This window comes from Anabrus simplex, chromosome 6 (genome assembly GCF_040414725.1).
Source record: "Anabrus simplex isolate iqAnaSimp1 chromosome 6, ASM4041472v1, whole genome shotgun sequence".
Classification (NCBI taxonomy): Eukaryota; Metazoa; Arthropoda; class Insecta; order Orthoptera; family Tettigoniidae; genus Anabrus; species Anabrus simplex.
This window is the reverse complement of record NC_090270.1, coordinates 121,662,950-121,687,235: the sequence shown is the minus strand read 5'-3', so window position 1 is coordinate 121,687,235 and position 24,286 is coordinate 121,662,950. Positions and strand designations below refer to the sequence as shown.

Genomic DNA, 24,286 nt, shown 5'->3' with positions numbered 1-24,286 from the left:
CTAAATTATGTAGCGTGTATACTCTAGAGCTTTATGCCATCTTAGAGGCTCTGCAGTTTGCATTGCATGAAGAAAGAAGCCACTTTCTTATGTGTACCGATTCGTTAAGTTCTCTGCAGTCTATTGAAACCTGTTTCTCGCAACACCCACTGGTACAGCGGATACATGACCTTCTAGCCAGGTTATAGGATGCTGGCACCAGAATCACTTTCGCGTGGCTTCCAAGCCACGTTGGGATTGCGGGAAACGAACTTGCGGATGAAGCTGCAAAGGTGGTGGTGGTGATTATTGTTTTAAGAGGAAGTACAAAGCTGCAAAGGAAGCTGTACTTTTACCTCCAAGGCCAGTCAATGTACCTGCTAAGGATATTTGTTCTCAGCTACGTCGAACCATCTTGGCGTCCTGGGAATCGGAGTGGCTAGATCTCCGAACTCCCAACAAGCTGAGAGCAATTAAGAAGACAACTACCGTGTGGCGGTCCTCTTTCCGACCTTCACGGAGAGAGGCCATAGTACTATGCAGGCTTAGGATAGGTCATTTACGATCCACACACTCTTATCTCCTTAAGAGGGAAGACCCCCCAGTGTGTTCTTGTGGTGCCAACTTCACCGTGGCCCACATCCTCACAGAGTGCGCCGATCTCTCTGGCCTAAGACGGAGCCTCGGCCTGCAGGAAACACTCGAACGCATATTAGCCGATGACGCGACTACTGCTGATCTCGTTATCCGCTCTATGTGCGACAGTGGACTTATCAAGGGTATATAAATTACAAGTGTACTGTTACTCAGGGAACGTACGTTCCCTTTTGATACGTTAGTAATCCGTTCGGCCTAATTCTATAATTGTTTTTTGTTTTATTTTGTACTGCGTTTCCAAATTCCTTTGTTGAATAAGTAATTTTGTTTTATATTTTAAAATTCTTTTCACTTATTTGTTCAGAGAGGATGATTACCTCGTTGTACTTCCTCTTAAAACAAAAATCACCACCACCACCACCGGACATGTTTCGCCCTTTATTTAAGGGCATCTTCAGCCTTAATCTCAATCTGAAAGAAAAAAATCAGGATCCTGATTGTTCTTAATTGTGGTTGATTTAAAAATAAATAAATTACAAATGAATGTGAGGATGATGTAGGAAATAGTTAAGATATTCTTAAAAATAAAGTCTTAAATAGTTGCTATGGTAGCGTTGAAATGACTGATACTTGTGCTACTGGTGTTACAACGATGTGAGATTAAAGGAGGTGAGGGTCTAAGCTGGGTGCCAAGTTTAATGCTATTGGCCGCGGCGGGCAGCGAGAAATGAGTTTAATTCTCAGAACAAAAACAAAGAGAAACGCTACCGACTGCTTCAAGTGGAGTTCAAATAAATATTAGAGCCAGCCTGTAGTCAATCCTTTGTGAGAAGATAATTCTGCCGCCCTCTCAAACTACGTTGCAGGAGCTACCTTTCACAGCTTAATCTACAGAGCCTTAAAAATCCCTCTATCACCTAAAAACCTAAAAACAGAACTCAATTATATAAAAGACTTAGCAAAAATTAATGGGTATAAACTAGAAACAATTAACCATTTAATCAACAAAATCAAACTCAAATTAACAACAAAACTCATCCCTGACAAACCCAAAAAGAACAATTTTATTACTTTCACATACAACAATCCAGACATTTACCAGATTTCCGACAGGCTAGGACTGCTCGTTTGTGAACGAGATCAGTTCGAGGCGTCATCTGATACAGGCGAGACCTGTTGTCAGCCCCTTAACGGAAAGACCTCGCCTCACAGATCAAGCCTCTTGTAAGGAAAGCATGGAGTGGACAAAGGTACTGCTGGAGAAATTTATTGAAATGTAGCGTACAAAGAGTGGCCGTGTCTCTGACAATTAAAACATGATATGTCACAGTGTCGCAATCAAGCGTTCTTCAGTATCCCTTTTTCCTCCTTTTTCAGCTTAGAAGCTACAATATCCACAGTAAATACGCTTTCAATTAGACTGTTCTCCAGTAATAGCTACGCAAAACAAGTATTTTTTTTTTACTAGTCGCTTTACGCCGCACTGACACAAATAGGTCTTACGGCGACGATAGGTTAGGGAAGGGCTAGGAGTTGGAAGGAAGCGGCCGTGGCCTTAATTAGGGTACAGCCCCAGCATTTGCCTGGAGTGAAAATGGGAGACCACGGAAAACCATCTTCAGGGCTGCCGACAGTGGGATTCGAACCCACTACTCCCTGATGCAAGCTCACAACTGCGCGCCCCAAGCGCACGGCTAACTCGCCTGGTAAACAAGTCATTGTGTATGTTTGGTATTCAGCTCGAAGGTTGGTTTGATCCTCCACAGCTATGCCAACAGCTGTCATAGCCTAGGTATCACTGAAGAAGCGTACTGGGGAAATGAGGAGTGAGGTAGCTTCCCGTTGCTTTCCTCACCGAGTCAAAAGTTGCTCGCATATCAGTCTGCCAATCCCACTGAAATGCACGCACCAGCTAATCCTATGAGTGATATTTTCATACCATTCATACCAGGGACTGGCTGAATAAGGAATGGCATTACTAGCATCGCTCATACCTAAGTCACTTTCATATTGTCAAAGCCAAGGATGAGACTGAGACAGATCAAACATTTAACGTAATAACGAGAAAAATCCATTCACGCTTACTTTTTTTTGCTAGTTGCTTTACGTCGCACCGACACAGATCGGTCTTATGGCGACGATAGGATAGGAAAGGCCTAGGAGTTGGAAGGAAGTGGCCATGGCCTTAATTAAGGTACACCCCCAGCATTTGCCTGGTGTGAAAATGGTAAACCACAGAAAACCATCTTCAGGGCTGCCGACAGTGGGATTCGAACCCACTATCTCCCGGATGCAAGCTCACAGCCGCGTGCCCCTGACCGCGCGGCCAACTCGCACGGTACATGCTTACCTAACAGCATACCATAAACGCTGTGGTCCATTCGCAAATAATTCTTGTAATCGTCCCATTCATTTTCTCTCAGGTGTTGTATCAAACTCATGTGACTAAAGCTGTCGTCGCTCTCCTATCCATGATTTCATCCACTTCGATCGATTTTTCTGTTTGCATGATTTAACATACCGGTATAGCAAAATGCACATTCCATCAGCTGTAACAGCAATTTTTTTTTTCCTCTGGACACTGTCTGCTTCGATGTCCATCGCACAGTTCTAAGTACGGCCGACCCGACTGCCAAGGATTTCAAACTAGTTTGAAAGACCAGCGGATGAGGCTTGGCCTGCCGGCACAACACGACAGGCTTGGTGACACAGATGATGGCGAGCAGCAGGCCGAGTCTCTGAAGGTCACGCCTGGCAGGCGGTCTGTCGAATCTGGCCCCAAAGGCGAGGCCTGCGAAAATGTCCGTGTATGGCCAGCTAATGAATGAATTAGAAAACATCTATATACTTTCAGACCAATACTATAACAAAAATCTAAACCTCAATGATATATTTGAAGTAAAAAACCCATTATACGAAATATTACCAAAATTACTGCAATCACTAAATCAATACAACATTCTAAATAATCTTAAATTATCGTCTTCCAGGACCCCTTCTATTTAAAAAAAAAAAACACAACTCCTACCCTGTCCGTCCCCACAATCCCACCACTACCAATAACACACAAACTTAACGCCCCACCTCCACCACATCCACCTCCCACAATCTCACACGGTTATAACACCAGAAGCACAAGTATCAGACTTTACAATGGCGAAAAATGAGGGTATCCTCCTGTTCAATACATCATATATTCCGTCATTAGACGGAGCAAACAAATTCAGACATGTTTCGGCTCGCTTGAGCCATCTTCAGTGAAAAAAATTAGAGGGTTGGAATAATTTACATAATATAAGTTGAAAAAATGCTAAAAAACATAATGAAAGAGTAAACAAAAAAACAAAAGAGAGTGTTTGCATTCATTTCACCATAATAATCACCACTAGACTTTGACCTGAGGATTAGTTTGCTCTCAGGCACAAACGCTGTTGCTGTTGACACAGCGTGACAAATAATTACCCCTAGGAACTTTCTGGGCTCCCACCTCGTCCGTCACTCATCACCCAACACCACTTTCTAGTATGGTTCTGATTAATGTAAGTCTCATCAATGTAATGTATAGTTACAGTCCCTTCCTCATGAATTTCCTACATTTTCCGCAGGAATTTCACCCGCACAACTTCATTGTCACTTCACTCCATTGAGAACTTCCTTTTGTCATTACACCTTTTGAAACAAAACCGTCAATACGGAATGATTCTAATATCTTGTAAACAAGTATCAGATATCAAACTACTGATTAACACTATAACAGTCAAGAAATAATTTTTTTTTTTAACCTCTCCTTTAATTTCATACACTTAATACATAATTCTCCTCTTATTGCAGACTTCAAACCACCTTTTCTTTCTCAACTCTCTATATAAAAAACCAGTCACACCTCTCAAAAAATATTAACACAGCTACTTACCATCAAGCACTCTTCCTCACTCGTACATGCTTTGAAAGGACTAGACTTATCTCTTCACACGAGATCGGCAACAAACTAGCAACTTTAGATTTTATTTTAAATCCCATTTGGAATAATCAGAAGATCTTTCCTTCATCATTGTTCTAAGGTTCAAGCCGTTTAAGCTCTAGTTTGATTTGTTACACCCTCAATCCTTTGCAGAACGTCTTTTAGTAGAATTGACTGTGTTCCCATAGAACTATATTGTTGTGGCTACTTATAAACACTACTAATTGCCATAAGCACCCTTCCTCTTTTATACATGCTTTAAGAAGATTACAGAATTATCCCATTTCACGAGATAAAAAAAAAGAGGAAAAGAAGGAAGGGAAAAAAAAAGGAAGGAGATTTTTTTTATTTAAACCCCACTTGGAATGATCAAAAATATTTTCTTCGTCGGACTATTAAAACTATAATTCGATATCTTACACCCTCATCCCTTTACAGGACACCTTATAGTGGATTTGACTGAGTTCTTATAGAACTTTCTTATTGTGGCAGCTTACTGTCAGGCTTTTCCCTCGCTCCTGCAACGTAGTTTGAGAGGGCGGCAGAATTATCTCCTCACAAAGGATTGACTACTGGCTGGCTCTAATATTTATTTGAACTCCACTTGAAGCAGTGGGTAGTGTTTCTCTTTGTTTTTGTTCCGAGAATTGAACTCATTTCTCGCTGCCCGCCGCGGCCAATAGCATTAAACTTGGCACCCCGCTTAGACCCTCTCCTCCTTTAATCTCGCATCGTTGTAACACCAGTAGCACAAGTATCAGTCATTTCAGCGCTACCATAGCAACTATTTAAGACTTTATTTTTAAGAATATCTTAACTATTTCCTACATCATCCTCGCATTCATTTGTCATTTTTTTTAAAATCAACCACAATTAAGAACAATCAGGATCCTGATTTTTTTTCTTTCAGATTGAGATTAAGGCTGAAGATGCCCTTAAATAAAGGGCGAAACATGTCCCTTTAATTTTAAAATCACTTTTTATGTATTGAATAGGTGGAATAAATAAACATTAATATTTCTTTGACTTTATTGTACAATTCAACACGGACCAAAATATGAGAATTATAACATGTAATTTTCTAACCTACTAGAGGCAAATGCCGAATTGGTGTCTTGTTAAAGATAACTTTAAATAATTATTATTATTATTATTATTATTATTATTATTATTATTATTATTACTAATTAAGCATCTTCAATAATCAGGTACCCTGGACTGATAACTCACATTGTCCATCACTATTTCAGAGTTCAGTTTAATAAATGGCATGAACATTTTCTCAAACCAGTCCTTCAAAGTGTTTGCATTCATTTCACCATAATAATCACCACTAGACTTTGACCTGAGGATTAGTTTGCTCTCAGGCACAAACGCTGTTGCTGCTGACACAGCTTGACAAATAATTACCCCTAGGAACTTTCTGGGCCCCCACCTCGTCCGTCACTCATCACCCAACACCACTTTCTAGTATGGTTCTGATTAATGTAAGTCTCATCAATGTAATGTATAGTTACAGTCCCTTCCTCATGAATTTCCTACATTTTCCGCAGGAATTTCACCCGCACAACTTCATTGTCACTTCACTCCATTGAGAACTTCCTTTTGTCATTACACCTTTTGAAACAAAAACCAATTGATCTTAAAAACCTGTACATTGAAGTCGTACTTCCATTGTAGCCTGCATCATCTCGTATTTCGGAAACCAGTTTTTTTGCTATAAGAAATTCACCCCAATCACATCGCAAAAATTATATGCCACAGAACGCATTCATGGAAACAATCCATTCCGGTTACTTTCTTAATACAATGAGGATTCTTACCTGTAGACTTTAAAATGACATTTCTGCATCTCAGAAGCAAAGATTTTGCTTGTTTAACAATTCTCTTAAACTTCTCAGCCCTAGTTCACACACACGTGCTACGCGCTCCAGTGCTTTGCCAACATCATCCATTAGCCAGCCAACTTCCTTCTCATGCAGGGAATAGTTATGCACCCTATAAATTATCTCCCGCACCCGTCTGTGCAATATTGCAGGCCCTTTACCTTGTTTAGCCATCTCACAGTTGATTAACAAGAACACCACAATACTCCAAGCAAGAAAAAATTTGCTTAAAACTAACAGACCAGAGAAATATCAGTGAAACTTGAACTAACACTTTACAGAGCAGTCACCAGGACAATACTGCATGTTATTGAATGAAGGCCATATGTTTTACCAAGGCGCACACCAGGCCAAATGCATTTTGAAACAGTGACTGCTTTAGGCATGATTAGGAGTGCAGAAGTTTGCCATTGCCTTCCGCATTGGACTGCTACTGCAGCATGACCAGACTATGAGTAGCTCCTTCATAACCTCCAGACACACTGGTTGTGGTCCAAATGTCATTAGTAGGGTTTGGATGATCAGGAAATGTAATATTTTTTCCCGGCTTCCGTTTTGGCTCTTTGTTGGAATAAAGCACGATTTGGACATTTCTGAGCATATTTAGCCTAATTTTATAGGACATATAAATACATATCGTTTTGGTCATATTTTCAGAAAAATGTACTATACTTTGAATGTGATATCTGATGTTGTTCATGGCATTGTAACAAAACTTCAAGCTTGGGCCTGAAGGCTGAATAGTTGGTGCTTACTGTATCTTGTCTGAAGTAGAAGTTAAGCTTTGGCCTCGGAAATGGGAGAATAGGACCTTATCATTTCTAAATTCATCAATAAGGAAATTTTTTGCCTGAGTTCATCAAAATATGTGCATGTATACAGGTCTGTGGTTAATTTAGACAAGTGCATTAAATATGATGCAATTTTTTTTTCTCTCTGTACCAATTACAGCAATCAAGAGTGATATCGACACTGATGGCACATCAGGTTCAAAGACATGTCCGGAAGTGAGTGACATGATAACATTCTGGGCAACAGTGCCAGGATACGCTGCATTCAGGGACAGAATCACAGGTCAGTACACTTAGAAAATTCTATCCTTTACAAAAGAGGGTACTGGGCGAGTTGGCCGTGCGGTTAGGGGCGCGCAACTGTGAACTTGCATCCGGAGATAATGGGTTCGAACCCCACTGTTGGCAGCCCTCTCTCCATCTATTTCTTATTTCTTCTTGCTTTGTTAATATTATGCTTTATTTTTTATGCTGCCTTCAACCTTCACAAATCTGGTGTTTACTTGATCTCTCTTTGTTTCTTAAGATACCATACAATAATTTCTTGCTGCCCTGCATATCATCTTTCAAATTCTGTGTGAATAAGGCCCAGCTTTTCCTCATTTCTTCCTCCACTACTTTGTTGGCCAAAATTTTTGCCTCCACATATTTTCTTGAACTTTCTTCAGTCTTAGATGTTTTCCATGCTTTCCATGCCATTTTCTTTTCCTTCACTTTAATCTTTACCGCATCATTCCACCAGTGTGTCTCTTTGTCTTTCACATTTCCTGATGTTCTACCACATACCTTTTCTGCACATCCAGCCAGTGTTTCCGTAAATCGTTTTCATTCATCTTCAACATTCCCCATCTCCGTCCTGGGTACCAAGGGTATTATTTCCCTTTGAAATTCTTCTTGTATGCTTTTCTCTGCCAACTTCTGTACTTCAATTCTCTTTTATCTCTTCTTAATGGGGGTTTTTTCAATCTTTCCCACTTTCAATTTTCCTATAACTCTATGATCTCCACCAAAGGCTTCTTCAGGCATGGCTGTAATATCTAAAATGTTCTTCCGGTGTTCTTTCTCGATGATTATATAATCAGTCATGGTCTTTTTTCATCTGTCTCCCCAACCTTACCTTGTAATCTTCTGACTTCTTCCTTAACCAAGTGTTTCCAACAATCATTTGGTTCCTTGTGCAAAAATCCACCAACAGCTCACCTTCTGGATTTACATTTCTATATCCCCCTACAACATCTTCCTTTCCTTGTCTTTCCATTCTAACTTGTGCATTTAGATCTTCCATCAATAGCAATGATGGCCACTCCATTTTTGTTTCAGGTCCTCCACTGTAATACAGCCTGTATCCTTCTTTCAGAGGAATCTCTCCTGTACCTCTCTTCTTGGTCTCACACAGTCCAAGTATGCCTATATCTTTTTCTTTCATGAAACAAGCAGTTCTTCCGTCTTTCCCATCACTGTCAGGACATTTACGTTGCATTCTTGATGTAATGTGGTGTTGGTTGGCCGCTTCTCACACTTCCCCCAGCACCCAAAGAGCTGCACGTCGCTTTTATCAGGGGATGCCCTAACATTTTCCGAGTCACCATACCTGCATCCGTATAAGCTATTGTTACAATGGGCTCGCCACACCCAAAGACATTTTATATCTACTGCCAGGTTCAAAATTAGGCCGCCCCTAACATGGAAACAGATGCCTTTCGTAGCCGCTCCTCTGGAGTACAGACACTACGGGTTTGCCCCTTCCGCCATCTCCACTGTACTGAAGTTCATCTCTGCCATAGATGCCGTTGAAGACTTCACCCATAACCCAGGGCAAGGGCCCTCCATATTTATGACCCCTGGAGAAAGGGTGTCCCAGTATTTTAAAGCACCAAGGAATTGGGCTACGTGTTGGTCCACTGGTTGTATTGGGTATTTCAACCAGCCATACATATTGTAGGGGCCCCCTATCTGCCACCTGGGGACATGCTCTGTAGGGGTCAGGTACCCCAAAGGCTGAGATTATACACTCATATGCACAAGAAACAGAACACCCTGAAAGAACAGAGTCAGGGCATTTCTTGTTTCATTATTGTTAATGATGCTGTTGTATACTTCCTGAGACATCCCATTTTATGATACCAAATAGCAAGGGCAATTGTGGAATTTGTGGGCTGAGTAAGGATAAATTTTTACTATGAGATGTGTTTTTTTTTTTTTTTTTAAGCAAGAGCCGTTTGAAAATAACTACACAACGAAAGACGATTTTCAAACACCACATTTATTAGCAGATTCTACGTACTTAACCCAATTTTTCAATGTAGCCGCCAAGTTTGTTTAAACACTTTTCATACCTTACAACTAAGTTTTGAATACCCTCTTCATAGACACTTGCCGCCTCCTCCGATAACCAAGAGTTTTTGATCTTGCGCTGGGACAGAGTCTGTTTGGCCTTCACCTTTACAGGCAAATGTGTGTGTCTCCATTCCGTGATATGCGAAACCCATGTTTTGTCTCCCGTTACAATCTGACTCAACATGTTGTCCCCTTCTTTGGCATAACGAGTCAAAAATGAAGAGCTGCCATGTGTGAGAACTCTTAAGTGAAATATATTTATCAAAACACACATTTGCCTGTAAAGGTGAAGGCCAAACAGACTCTGTCTCAGTGCAAGATCAAGAACTCTTGGTTATCGGAGGAGGAGGAGACAAGTGTCTATGAAGAAGGTATTCAAAACTTAGTTGTAAGGTATGGTAAGTGTTTAAACAAACTTGGCACCTATATTGAAAAATAGAGTAAAGTACCAGTATGGAGAATCTGCAAATAAACGTGGTGTTTGAAAATCGTCTTTCGTTGTGTAGTTATTTTCAAACAGCCCTTACTTAAAAAACATGCCTTGTATTTCCCATCCTGTCCCAACATCCTCATGGCAGACCATGGTCATGGCAGGGACCTGAAAAAATTGCATTTGCGATAAATGCGAATTTTTTAATCTTGTACTGAATCCAAGCCTACAGTAATTCTAATGTGGAATAAAATCATTTTTACGCATAAATAGAAGTGCGACAAAATGCAAATTGTGACCCAAAATCTGAAATTAGTATGAATATGCGATTTTGGTGTGAATTCTGCGAAAATATGCTATTTTACTGGCAAAAACAATACATTTCAGCAAAATCGTCAGAAATACTCAAAATATGATGCATAAATCTTCTGATCGATGAAAAAAGTAGCCGATCGATTGCTGCTTGCTGACTTTAATCGATATTTGCAATGGGAATAGCAAGGGGAATAAGATCTGTATCGATAATTATCGAAATGAAAATCAAGCGTCACGGAAATAACAAGATAGATGCAGTGTTGTTTTCCTGTTGTTCAAAGTTGAAACTAGTGAAGAGTAGAAAGTCGAGCGATCGTTTAGGTTATGGGGCGCAGGACAAAAACTGCGCACGAAAGGGCTCAGCAATATGCAAAGGATGGTTTATATGCCACAGATTCACCGACAGTGTTTTGCAAGTATTGTAATTGCCGAGTTGGGTGGGGGAAAAAAGGTAGCATTGTGAAACATGTTAAATCTGAAAAACACGTGTAAACGACGTGATAACGAATGTCCAACCCCTGCTGCTAGTACGTCTCAAAGAAAGCAATCTTCTGCGCTTACACAGTTAGATAGTTGTAAACGACGAAAAAATTTCCTTAGAAAATAATTTAATTGCATCAGCAAAAGGTTGAGAAAACACACAGTCGAAATATTTCCCAAAGCAAATGTATCTCTGCAAAAGCTGGAAAGCAAAGAGCTAAGAGCCTGGATTATTGAGTTTTTAAATGAAGAGCTGCCATGTGTGAGAACTCTTTAAGTAAAATATATTTACCAAGTAAGTTTCGATTTCGTTGATCGGGTACGGTTTAGGTATTATGACATCAAAACCACGCGCAGAATTGAAGGATACCGAATTTGAGTGCAATTTCCATATTGAACTATCTTACCCGTACCCACTTGATCCAGTAATTTTAAATTATTTTGTTATAATTTGAGGTCTTTCTTCCTTTCTAGAAGTTGCATCTGACTACCAGAAAAGAACAGCAGAGCCTCTAGTGGGAAAGAACATCAACATACTCTGTGATGAAACTACATATAGAATGGGCCGTTGTGTTTTTATCATCATATTCCAAGTCCCAGCCGGATCGAAAAGAGAGTTGCACGTTGTTTCTGTGAACTGTCTTGATGCAGGAAATGCTACAAACTGCTCTTGTGCTGTTTTAGAAGCTCTGCGCAGTTATAGTGTACCATATGATGCAGTTAAAGTGTTTGTTGATGACAGTGCCCCGTACATGACCCGGTGTTACGAAACATTAAGTGTGGTCATAGGAGATAATTTAATGGATGTACAGTGCTGGGCACATAAGATCAGCTTGGTTGGCAATAGTTGGGTCGCAGTGATGACAGATTTAAATCATGTGGTTGCGATGGTGTCTGCATTTTTGAACACAAGGAAGCAAAAATATAATTATTTACAATTCGTAACATCAAAGTCATTGCCCTGAGGTTCACTCAGCCTACACCAAAAATCAGGGGGCAAAGGCGGCCGGGTGTAGAACTAACCACTCTACCCCATCAAGTGCCGAGCTTACGGATAGTGGACGCCTTTACCTTCCACCCCTCCCAGGGCCTTCATGGCCTGTACGGAGATGACTTTGCTTTTAACATCAATGTATGGTGCTTCAGAGGAAGCAAAGCTTTTTCCTGAACCTGTCATAACCCAATGTAATAGGGGTTTCAGGTTGTCTTCTATTTTAATGCTTACTTTACTGCTGTTGTTACATTTTTCAAGATGTCTGACATGAAAGACATCAACAACTGTGGTATTAAGTACATGACTAATCTGAGTGACCGAGAAGTGAATAGGCTTCACTTCCACATGGTTTTTTTCACAGATCATGCAGCTGGATTGGTTGACCTCCTTACTGAACTTGAAGGGTCTCTGTATCCTACCTCTCATCTCCTTTACCCCAAACTGCATAACCTTGACGCCAGTTTTACTGTAATTTGTGAGGGGAATTTTTCAGCGGCAACTAATGATGCTTTGATTAAACTCACTCCTCTACAGCAGGCTGCATGTAGAGACACGTTTGTCAAAGCTGCTCATTTTTCACAGTGCAAGCTAGCCACATTGAAAGCTAAAGACCCCAACCATAAGCATTTTGTGTCAATTTCTCAAGCTTTGTATCCAAAAAATATAATTTTGAATAACACTGATAAATTAGATGAGCTTGAGAAATTGTTTGGAGTAACAGATCTCTCACGAAACGATATCTGGTCTAGTTCCTGTTCTCTGAAACATGAAATTCTAAACCAGATAAAAGAAAGTGAAAAATGTGATGTCATGCTTGCATTAACTGCAGTTCAGATAGTGTACAGCATATTTGCTAAATACTGTCTTGAGTTGTTGTGGACCCCAAAAACAATATAGATAGTGAGCACATGTGTCTCATTACAACACAGTGGTTACAGACAGATGGTGCAATTTGAAAAGAAAAAAAAAAACAGTGCCAAAGTACTGACAATGCTTTTGTTTGAACAATGAATTTGTATTGTGTGTGAAGCAAGGATAATAATTGCACTTCATAAACTTGGAATCGTTAAAATTAATAATACCATGCAATTATTTTAACTTGTTAAATAGATGCTAATTTTGAAATAAATAGATGCTAATTTTTCAGCTCCCTATGTATTATTTTAGAGAACATCCTTTGAGACAAACTTACTATTTTTAATTAGACATGAGAGGGACTGGGATATATGTGAAGAGACTGAAGAACTAAAACCAATCAGTAACACATTGAAGGGAAAAGCCAATTGGAAACACTCAAGGGATTTTACAGTATGTGTATGGAAACTTACGGGGTGCTAGCAAAACAGAAAGTAAGTTCAGTTGCCCTTTGCACTGTTGCAAGATAGAAAGTAATGGTTACAGCTTGCAAATAAGTTAAAACAATACCAAAGACAAGGTGAAAAATGTTGAAGGGGAGTGGATAATTTTTAAAAATAATCTATTTGATGGCTGTACAGAAAGAATATTATGTTAACACGTTCCCTGCGGCAGTGAATTTCGATGACTTAATGTTACGTCGTATCGGCCCACCGGTGACCCGATGCTGCCTTTAGTTATTATCGGTTCGGGTCACCGGTGACCTGACGAATTTGACTTTGTTTACTCCCTAGTATGACATCCTAAACCATGCATGTGCACTTGTTGTGTGCGTTATTGTTGAGGAGACATTCCAGCGTATTTACCTGTGCGACAGTGTTCCGATTCAACAATTGCGTGAAACAGAAATGACCCCGGAAATAATTGGGTCACCGGTGGGCCGATCAAAACTAGCAGTATGCCTCGATCCTTTACTTCAATTGGAACACTATGTTGCCATTAGTTAACAGAAATTCGTAACTAGGACGTAGTTACTTACTTCGCAATTCTGGGAAGTTCGCACCGACGGATAACAGTAACATGTTTCGGGGCACATGGTGACCCGAACCGCACGGAACGTAATATAGGCCCACCCCAGTGCTGTCCTAACCCTCTTTCTTTTCCGTACCGCCGGTGTGTCAGAATGTGAAAGCTCCATACCTAAAAAAGGACGTGAAATTGCTTGTAAATATTATATACGGAAGATAGTAAATATGTCAATAACTATTCCAATAACTCCAATAACCTCTATTGGCTTTCCTAAGAGCAATGTAGAAAGCAGATATCAGAAGGGTGGTACTCCTTAAACAACAGTCTACGATCTGCGGACAGCAACACTCTAGGCTTCATTCACCGTAACCGCGCTAAGCGATTCCCGCGTAAAAATATAGGTCAGACAACAATCGGGACTCAGGGTGACCCGATGCGATATGAACGGAAGATGAAAAAAACTTCCTTCGGGTCACCGGTGGGCCGATCAAAACTAGCAGTATGCCTCGATCCTTTGCTTCAATTGGAACACTATGTTGCCATTAGTTAACAGAAATTCGTAACTAGGACGTAGTTACTTACTTCGCAATTCTGGGAAGTTCGCACCGACGGATAAGAGTAACATGTTTCGGGGCACATGGTGACCCGAACCGCACGGAACGTGTTAAAACATCAGAAAAGGTCAGATAGGGGCTCTTATCAAATGATGGAATAAATTAAAAGTGTGGAGAGAGAGAAAAATAATAGAGATTGAAGAAAGTATTATGCTGAAATGAGGAGCATGAAGATAGCAGTTGTTAAATAAATTAATAAAAGCTGGAAACTGTTCACTCTGGAGGGAAGAGTGATCTGAATTGCAAAAAGAAAGCATTACACCAAGCATCAGCAGACATCTTTCTTCTTTTCCATTGTCACCAATTATCACTCAGAAGCGGCTCTTCTAATCTGTAGAAAGTATTCCCTCTGCTTCTGAATCTAGGGGCAACAGGGATGTCCTTCCTCCTGAAAGTCGTTTCAGCTGTTTCACCATCCTGTTTTTCTTGCCTGTCCTGGGCCTCTCCTTAGACATGTGATAGCGAGAGCTTTCTGCACAGGATGATCTTTTAGCTGCTTGGCATTACAATTGTAAGTTCTCGGAGATGCCGAGGTGCCGGAATTTAGTCCCGCAGGAGTTCTTTTACGTGCCAGTAAATCTACCGACACGAGGCTGACGTATTTGAGCACCTTCAAATACCACCGGACTGAGCCAGGATCGAACCTTCCAAGTTGGGGTCAGAAGGCCAGCGCCTAAACCGTCTGAGTCACTCAGCCCGGCACCGGAAGATTTTAGTTTTTGAAAAGCTTTCTTACTTTTACAATGTTCTACAGTGTGTTTCTGTGTGGAATTTGTAAGCTTGGGAATTTATGTCCAGATTTTCTCAGCTATACATTTTTTGATGAACTAATCATACAGGTAAATACACTGTTCCAAGCAAAGCCGCTCTAGCTTCATCACAAAACTTACAAGAATATTTAGTTATAACTTGGAAACAAACAATATTACTTACAGTGCAACTACCATACCCAACTTCTGTCTCCAGCCTAAAAACATACATGACTGGAAGTTAAGAAACATGCAAAATAGGCCACTATGTGTCCCCAGAGTTTGTCAGATGTCTGTGAGCTTCAGTTACCAAGCTGGGCGTTACAGCTGCCAGATGGATACTCGATCAATTGATGTAAGGTCCATATTTTTAGTAAGTATGTTGGTAGAATATGGATCTCTCGTACAGTAGGCAAAAAAAATTTCCGATAGTTTCATTGAAAATTCTATTTATTTCCCCCTTTACCAAGAGTTGTAGGTCTATTTATCATCGATATCATGAAATGTCTCTAGTTGGCCTGATGTAGAATGCAGGTACCTTCCGATTTTGCTTATTTAACTATGTCTCTTCCTGCTGGATCGACATCCCTTCCACCAGTCTGAGTGGCTCAGAGGTTGAGGCACTGGCCTTTTGGCCCCAACTTGGCATGTTTGATCCTGGCTGAGTCCGGTGGTGTTTGAAGGTGCTCAGATATGTCAGCCTCATGTTGGTAGATTTACTGGCATATAAAAGAACTACTGCAGGACAAAATTCTGGCACCTCAGCATCTCCGAAAATCATCATAACTGGTTATTGGGATGTAAATACAACAACATTATTATGAATGTCCCCTCCAGCTCTTGGTTTCCTTTAACATGTTTGACTTAATCTTTTCCTTGAGAGACGATGACCTTTAAACAACACCATCAACTTTCCCTGGGTCTCTCCCTTTAAGTGCAAGTTTCCATCTATTTTCTAGCAGTTCTTTGTGGTTCCTGCTGTTTCAAAAGGTAGAATCCTGTTAACCTTGTCTCGGATAGAGTTTCCCCTTTAGGTTGTTTACCATGAGCCTGTTGGCATATGGTTATGGATCCTGTACCTTCATATTTTTGCACTATTGAGCCTTTTCAAAACTTGCTTACATATCTGCTGGTTGGGATATAGGCCACAAGGGTATTGTTATAAATTGTTATAAATTGCCAGTTTGTATTTCATTATGGGGATTCCTCCAACTTGGGCTCAAGGTTGAGAGACCAGGCTCTGCTTGTCATGTCAGGGCAAAGTGGGGTGTGATGGAGGAGTAATACTTCTGTTAAAAAAACTGTTTCAACTGATAGCACTTTGTAAGGTTCCCTTTCCAGGGGCAGCTTAAGTCGGGAATGTGGATTTCGGTATGGTGGAAATTGTGGACGAGACAAAACTTTTTCTGCTTGAAAAGCTGCTTTTTTTGCAGGTAGTAGGGGATTACCAAAAGCTAAAGGAGTTAATATAGAAAGAACTCCTTCTGTGATAGGCATAGCAAATCAGCAGAAGAGCCTCGGAAAGAAAAATATGCAACTTGTGGACTCTATTTCTTTATGTCGGTTGAAATAATGACTTGTGATTCAGTAATTAACTCTGTGCAGTAATGAACTTTTTGATAGCTTAACAGGCTAAACATTGCATAAAACATGTATGTTTTCCACCTGATGGAAGGTATGGACAAGGATGGCTTTGGTGAAGTTTCCGTCTTTGACAAAGCCCTTTTTCTTGCATTTTACATTCTTCTTCAAACATTACAACAGCAACTGAAGTGGTTATATTCCAGAGAGTGCATTCTTCTGCAAGTGCATATTATCTGTTGTGATATATACCTGTGTTCTTCCTGTCTTTTTTGAATTGATCTTTGTAGCAATTTAGAGGGGTGTCTTGAGGCCTCAGCCATGACTGAGTTCAATGTACAGGAATTTGCCAAAGGGGTGTATCATCATTCATAGGTTAACGCGGTCAGTCCGTCTGAGCCTGTGAGTGGAGGCTTTTATGCTGTTCATGTGCTCCCTCTCAAGAATTACAACATTTGTTGCATAGACCTGCCATTTAATTTTCATAAATGACCTATGTTTCTGCTGGTGAAAATTATATTGGTTATTCCCAATACCTGTAATTGTTGGTGGTCATGTTGACACTTTGCTTGATACTTTGCCTGTATTGTAACTTTGTTGGATGATCTTTAATATCTGCCATTTGTTTCTGTTCTAGGCTCCTGGTTTATTAAAACACTCTGGGAGAAGATGCTTCAAAATAGCGCTGTTGAAATGGACGTTTTAAATATATTTGTTAATGTAATTGGTAAGGTATGTAATAAGCGTGCTCCTGTGAATGGGGAGCTGAAAGCTATGACTCCTCAGTTTATTACAACGTTTACGAAACCACTCTTCTTCCCCTTTCACACTGAAGCTAGGAAAGCCACTGCTAGGCGAATCCTAGAGAGATACATGTTCGATTATCTAATTGATCAGTATATCGAACGTATGTTAAAGGGGTATGCAGTTGTTAAGAAAAAGAAGAAGTTGTGTTGAAAGATTCAATGCTTATAGTCTCCTCATTCCTCAGTTCTGTTTAGTTGAAAGTGAGTGACAGACTGAGATGAAGTGGGTGCAAGTAAAGTGGTTCAGGCACTTGTTATTCCAGGGTGTTTTTTTTTTTTTTTTTCCAGGCATACGAGCAAGTTATGAAACGAATCAAGACCATCTGCAATATCTTTATAGCTATCAGTATGTTCTAAAATGTTCCCCTGTTCAGTGTGTTATAATATAAACATGATAATGAGCACAGCATCAGAAAAAATATAGTAATTTATTTTTCTTGTAATTTCGATTTTAACTAAACTAGTATAGTATTTTTTTGGCTAACAGAGCACAGCTCCAATTATAAAAGATTTAAAGCAGATACATTTGCATTCAAATATAGGAATAAATTGACAAGAGGGTCCAACCTTTTCAATACAATATATTGTATATTCAAGGTATGGACAGGGATGCCTTTGATGAAGTTTCCGTCTTTGACAAAGCCCTATTTGTTGTCTTTTACATTCTTCTTCAAACATTACAATAGCAACTGAGATGGTTATGTGCCAGAGAGTGCATTCTTCTGCAAGTGCATATTAACTGTTTTGATATGTACCTGTGTTCTTTCTGTCTTTTTGAACTGATCTTTGTAGCATTTTAGAGGGGTGTCTCAAGGCTTCAGCCTTTACTGAATTCACTGTACTGGAATTGCCAAAGGTGTACGTCATCATTCATAGGTTAACACAGTCAGTCCGTCTGAGCCAGTGAGTGGAGGATTTTATGCTGTCCATGTGTGCCCTCTCAAGAATTAAAATATTTGTTGCATAGACCTCCCATTTAATTTTCATAAATAACCATTTTCATAAATAACCTATGTGTCTGCTGGTGAAAATTATAATGGTTATTCGCAATACCTGTACTCGTTACAAAGATTTTAACAGCCAAAAAACGTAAAGGGGGGTCCAATATGTGCTGAGGAAGAAAACGAAATATCACGCAAAAAATAAACAAAAGAACGACACAAAAAGTGTGTTCATAATCTCTGAATTTTAGTCACTGCCTCCTTGATTGATATGGCAGTTGTTTCCGGTGAGGGTTAATATGGTGTTAGTTAGCCCTGTGCTGAAATAGCTTGGTGAAGCATGTGACTCGTAAGAATGAGTTAAAATATTAACCCTAAGTTAATAAACCCAGGGTTTGGAGTATACTTAACCCACGGTGATGAAATTGGGCCCATGTTGTCTGCAAACAACATTATTTTATATCCCCTCCATATCTTGCCTTTGTTTCTTTTAGAATTTTATCCATAACCACTATAAACAAGTGGAGACAGTACACTTCCCTGACTTAGTCCAGTTTGGTTTCTAAACCTATCTGTTCTCCCCAGTGGAGTCTGGACACAACTAGAACAATTCTTATACAGTAGAACCTCGATTATTCGTTCTGGGAAACTACATTTTCCCGAATTATTCATTCAAATTGCGCAGTCCCTCAAGTATCCTAATTAAATCTCGTTGTAAACATCCCACATTATCCGTTCCTCGAAGAAACGATTTCCCAGATCAACCGTCCAGAAATTTCAGTCCCATCAATGCTAAATCCTCGATCAAGCATTTTTCAAGAAACTGTATCTCACAAAAGGAGGGCTACGGCATACTTATGGATCTTGGTGTTCACATCCCATCATTGCGATAATTAGAGCTACTAGAAAAGCGATCGGCGGTGAACTTGCATAAGGGACCATCTTATGTTATAGGCACCAGAACAGATGTGGCACCTTACATTCATAAATCCATGGGAGGTTTTGCGATTGCCTATTACTATTTTGGTCCTAATATAAGACTGGGAATTTTACATTTTTGTGTTAAAATGTTATAAAAACCACAGTCGTTTTATTTGCGCACGTTGGTACATTTTTAAAGTTTGAATAATTTCCCACTCGTACTGATTTGTACAGCGAGCACACTTTCCAGCTGAGCTCAAGGTCACAAATAACCGTAAAGTTTAGATGACATTTTTTCTCTTTCCAATTTGATTGTGATTAGTGACAGGCAGAATTGAATGTAAAGCATTTGAGAACTTTTGAGAATCGATACTTACATTCAAAGCCATATTCTCAAGTTCAACATAACCTTTAAAAATTTGACATAGATTTAATTTACGCGATACAAGATTTCCAGAAACTGACTATGAACAGTATACCAGTGACCAAATTACAATGGAAGATTAAAAAGGGAGACCGCCAACCCGATGGGCGTTTTTGTATCTAATGTGCTTTATTTTATTAGATTAGAGAATTAGAAACTACTTCTGGTTGATTGGCTTGGCGTTATTAGATTTTTTGAAGAGTGCTGAATTAAAAGAAGTATTCACGGGAAACTAACAAAGTTTCCCTGATAGAAGTGAATGTAAATTTTTTGAGATTTTTGTCTCTCGTATCGATCTAACTTACCTGCCTCTCACCCGGAGGGCCCAGGTTCCAGTACAGGTCAGGCATTTTTACCTGGATATGAGGGCTGGTTCCAGGTCCACTCAGCCTACGATTACGTTTAATTGAGGAGCTGTCTAATGGTGAGATGGCGACCCCAGTCTAGAGGGCCAGGAATAATGACCGTGAGGATTCAGTCACACTGTCCATGTGGCACCTTGTAATCTTCAGGCCTTCGGACTGAGCAGCGGTCACTTGGTAAGCGAAGGCCTATTGGGGCTGTAGTTTGGTTTGGTGTAGGAGTGTTTGTAAGATTATAATTATACATGTTTCATTTTTGTGACGTTTAGCCAAATAAGGGATAAGGGGTAATTATGATGATCAGCCAAATTGTTGATGGTTTATTCATTATCAAATTTTCCATTTTCCCGTTGCACCCTTCTGCGTCCAGTAGAGGCGTATTAAAATTCTCCGGCAACTCAGATGATCTCAGAGTATAGTTATGGTAAATATCTTCGCTTAACGTGGGATCTGAGGAGTGGTACGGTGCTCCTAAAGTTATAGCCTATCAATATCTCAGATGGATGTCTCCACCCTACATACCAAATTAAACAATGTGAAGAAACAAGAATTGCATCTCACTTATATCTATAAACTTATTCTACAGCTCCTACCTATAAATAACTTCACCACACATGGTTAATCTTAAATATATGGTTTATTAAAGTAAAATAAAATGTTTTGGAAAGAGAAAATTAAAATAACAGTTCATTTCATAACTCTTAAGAATCAAATAAATCACATGGGAATGGTTCTATTTACAAGTAGGGTGTGTCTTCATTTTCCAAATATCACTTCCTTGACATTAGCTAACCTAACACACAACATATTCCTGTGACTGAACTTACTTCTTTCAAATAATATCCACTGACATGTTGACTTCTCTTAAAACAATTTTATTTACAATGTATCTACCAATTTCCTAAATTGCTTTTCCAACATGATTATTTATCATGACTACCTTTGAATGACATGCTAAGTTTCACAGTTTTCCTTCCCAAGCAAAATCTTGCATCTACTAGCCTAACCGTAATTTACTTGAATACTTCAATCAAATGTCATAACCTCAGAAAATGAAAGTCTTTAACAGAACTCTAATTCTATTCATTCTTAATTGATTACAGTTCTCATCTGAAAACATATGCTCAACTCTCAATGTAGTATAACGCTCCTCTTACATGTATTCAGCTCTTTAAATCCATTGAACAGCTTAATTACGACTACCGATATCAACATTAATCATTTCAACCATATACTCTGTATATTATCATATGAAACACACATATGGGATGTTTATCATGGGTAACTCCTAACATATATAACTTTATTTCATGAATATGGTTGTAATAAGATGCATTTGGCTTTACATTCACTAATCTAGGTCTGATATGTCAACATTATACTTCATTGCTCCCTCGATGAGATTTCCTTTCATCTAGCTTTCATGTAGCTTACTTATTTCAACCATAATCCTCTCTTAACATATCCATTTCCTCTTAAATATCTCAATCTCTTCTCATAAACACATTTCCCTCGACGTAGAATACTCAAATATAGCTATCTCCACTACATTGGATCACATATTCTCATCAGAACAATATTTAACTTCCTAGTCTATCATAATATTCCTTCTTAATTCTCCAATGACAAAGAAAACACATATCTGCTGCATATCTCTACCTAACCATATCATTATGATTTCCAAATAAACATTAGGTTGCTCTATCCATTCATAATATCTACTTCTCAGTAACTGATCTTTTTCTGAAACTTTACCTATCCATAATATCATTGGCAAGATTCCCATGGCTGTTGCATTGTATTCTAATTTTTACACATTGAAAGTTACTCCAATCTTATGTATTGATTCTAACATAGGTTATTTGCGACAGCTTGACTTTGAGGTTACATTTCACTGAATATATCAACACTACTTTGGTTACAAGTTTCAGACACTGTTTTGTGTTAATTCAATTAAGAATTGTAATTTAGGAAAACTTAGCTTATCATTCTCCGGTCCAGGATGATTCAGCAATCCAATCTAGGGCTGCTGCACTCAGGTGGGCTAGATCCATCGTGTCGAATACATCTCCAAGACTGCCCACTGCACATCTAGTAGTACAATATGCCGCTTTTCTAGCTTGAGCTCACAATAACAGAATACAAATATGAGATATGGGAATTCATATGGATATTTTTAACAAGTTGACAATATATGACTGCTTTTCTGTCTTTGATATTCAATGAAGACTGCTTTCAGTTGTACTATATTCGCTTCAGTACTGCTTCAGTCTCTATTTTATTTACAAGAGAGCTACATTTTGATAATCTGCTTGTTTTTGTCATGTTATTTTTCTTCCTTCCTTCCTGAATTTATCGTTTGAATTATGCTTGACAATCTTGGTATTCTGCCGGTAACTGCTACTTCGGTTCTCGTATGACGACTTGCTTTGCTTATTAAGGTTTTCTATTCTTTTATTGTGAGAACACTGCTTCTTTAAAATAAATGTACTTCTCTCTTCTATGCTTTCTGTTTTTCTTGTTTGAAGAATGTCTTCGTTTTCCAAGTATGATCATCACTTGCTTGACATTAGCTAACCTAACATACAACATTTTATTCTGGTGACTGAACTTACTTCTTTCAAATACTATCGACTGACATGCTGACCTCTCTTAAAACAATTTTATTTACAGTGTATGTACCAGTTTCCTAAATTTGAAATTATTCTGGGCCGCTCAATTGCTTTTCCAACATGATTATTTATCATGACTACCTTTGAATGACATGCTAGGTTTCACAGTTTTTCTTACCAATGGTCTGTGTTCTGTCACTTTCCTACGAGAATCTCCTGAAGTCAGAATTTTTCTTCAGGCACTGTGCCGGTTCGCAAGAAAAAACATATTTGCCATGACTTATGACTCGACCTACATATATATATTTTTTTCTGTGGTTAAATGCAATTGACAAATGTGTTCTCCATTTGCTTTTTCTTGGTGAAGAGTTATAATAATACGTTTTTTTTAACAATCTGACTCGTATTTCCCTTTCTTTTCCTCCACTGCCGTAGCGACTATGCTTTTTTTCTAAGTTCGGCACCTATGGACTGCTGAATCATACTGTTATTTGCGTTTGCTCTACATAAATTTTGTTTTGTATAACTTCATTCATTCAACTTGGTGACATTTTTTAACACAACGGAAAATGCAACGGCACACCATGATGCAAGTTTTTTCCCCGTGGTTCCGCCAAAAACAGAGAATCAAGGTTCCACTGTACATAGCTTTCACTAGTTCCCTTGATTGCCTTCCACATCCTTTTCTTTCGAAGGTTTCTGACACCTTTTGTCTATTAACACTATTGTATGCCTTCTCTAGATCAAGGAATACATCATCAGATCTGTTCCATATCCCCACTATTTTTCCATCAGTAATCTCATGGTAAATATAGGGTCTATCGTTCACCTGCTCTGTCGAAATCCATACTGCTCTTCTTCCAAATTTCTTTCCACCCTTCCTCTCATCTTTCTATATTGCTCTCCAGTATTTTAGCTACTGTCACCTTTCTTAAATACTGGTACTATTACACCTTTACACCAATCATCCGATGCTTGCTTTTTCCTCCATATACACCTTAACAGCCTGTAAAGCCAATCTAGACCAATAGTCCTGCTGCTTTTAACATTTCCACACACATTTTATCCATCCCAGTTTTTTTTTTTCCTTCCGGTTTTTGTTTGTTTAACAACCATTTTCACATCTGCCATTGCAATATCACACTCCATATTTGAATGATCCTCATTTACCAGTACATTCTCTTCTGCTTCATTTCTCACACTCAGGAGTTTATCGAAATAATCTTTCCACCTATTCTTTATCCCCTCCGAGTCTGTTAAAATTGCATTTTCATTCTCTTCCTTCATTTGTTTTGTGTAGATTTTTTCTTTCTATTATCTTGTATCAATCCATACAACATCCTTTTTCCACCATTTACTTACTTTTAATTTCCTGATACTTAATCTTACTTCCTTCTTTCCTATCTCTTTTCCATTCTTGCCATGCTTTCTTCTTTTGTTTAACAACCTCCTTCACCTTTTCATTCTATTGAAGTATCTCCTCCTTCACTCTTGCCAAATTTCTGCCATAAATCATCTCTGCACAGCTTACAAATGTGCTTTTAAATTTGGTCCATTCTTCTTCTACACTATCTATTTCTGACATAGGGATGTGCTGTTTTGATTCCTCCTGTAATTTTTCC

At 39.1% G+C, this 24,286-nt stretch overlaps 1 protein-coding gene across 1 annotated transcript in view; it reads left to right on the top strand.

Moving 5' to 3' along the window:
• The window catches only part of LOC136876172 (caspase-8), an 88,111-nt gene extending 69,307 nt beyond the window's left edge, over positions 1–18,804 (top strand). Inside the window, exons 5-6 of the mRNA XM_067149895.2 lie at positions 7,375–7,497; positions 17,236–18,804. Of these exons, the coding sequence (XP_067005996.2) occupies positions 7,375–7,497; positions 17,236–17,555 (443 nt within the window). The 3' untranslated portion in view covers positions 17,556–18,804. The remainder of the gene's footprint in view (positions 1–7,374; positions 7,498–17,235) is intronic.
• The last annotated feature ends 5,482 nt before the right edge of the window (positions 18,805–24,286 follow it).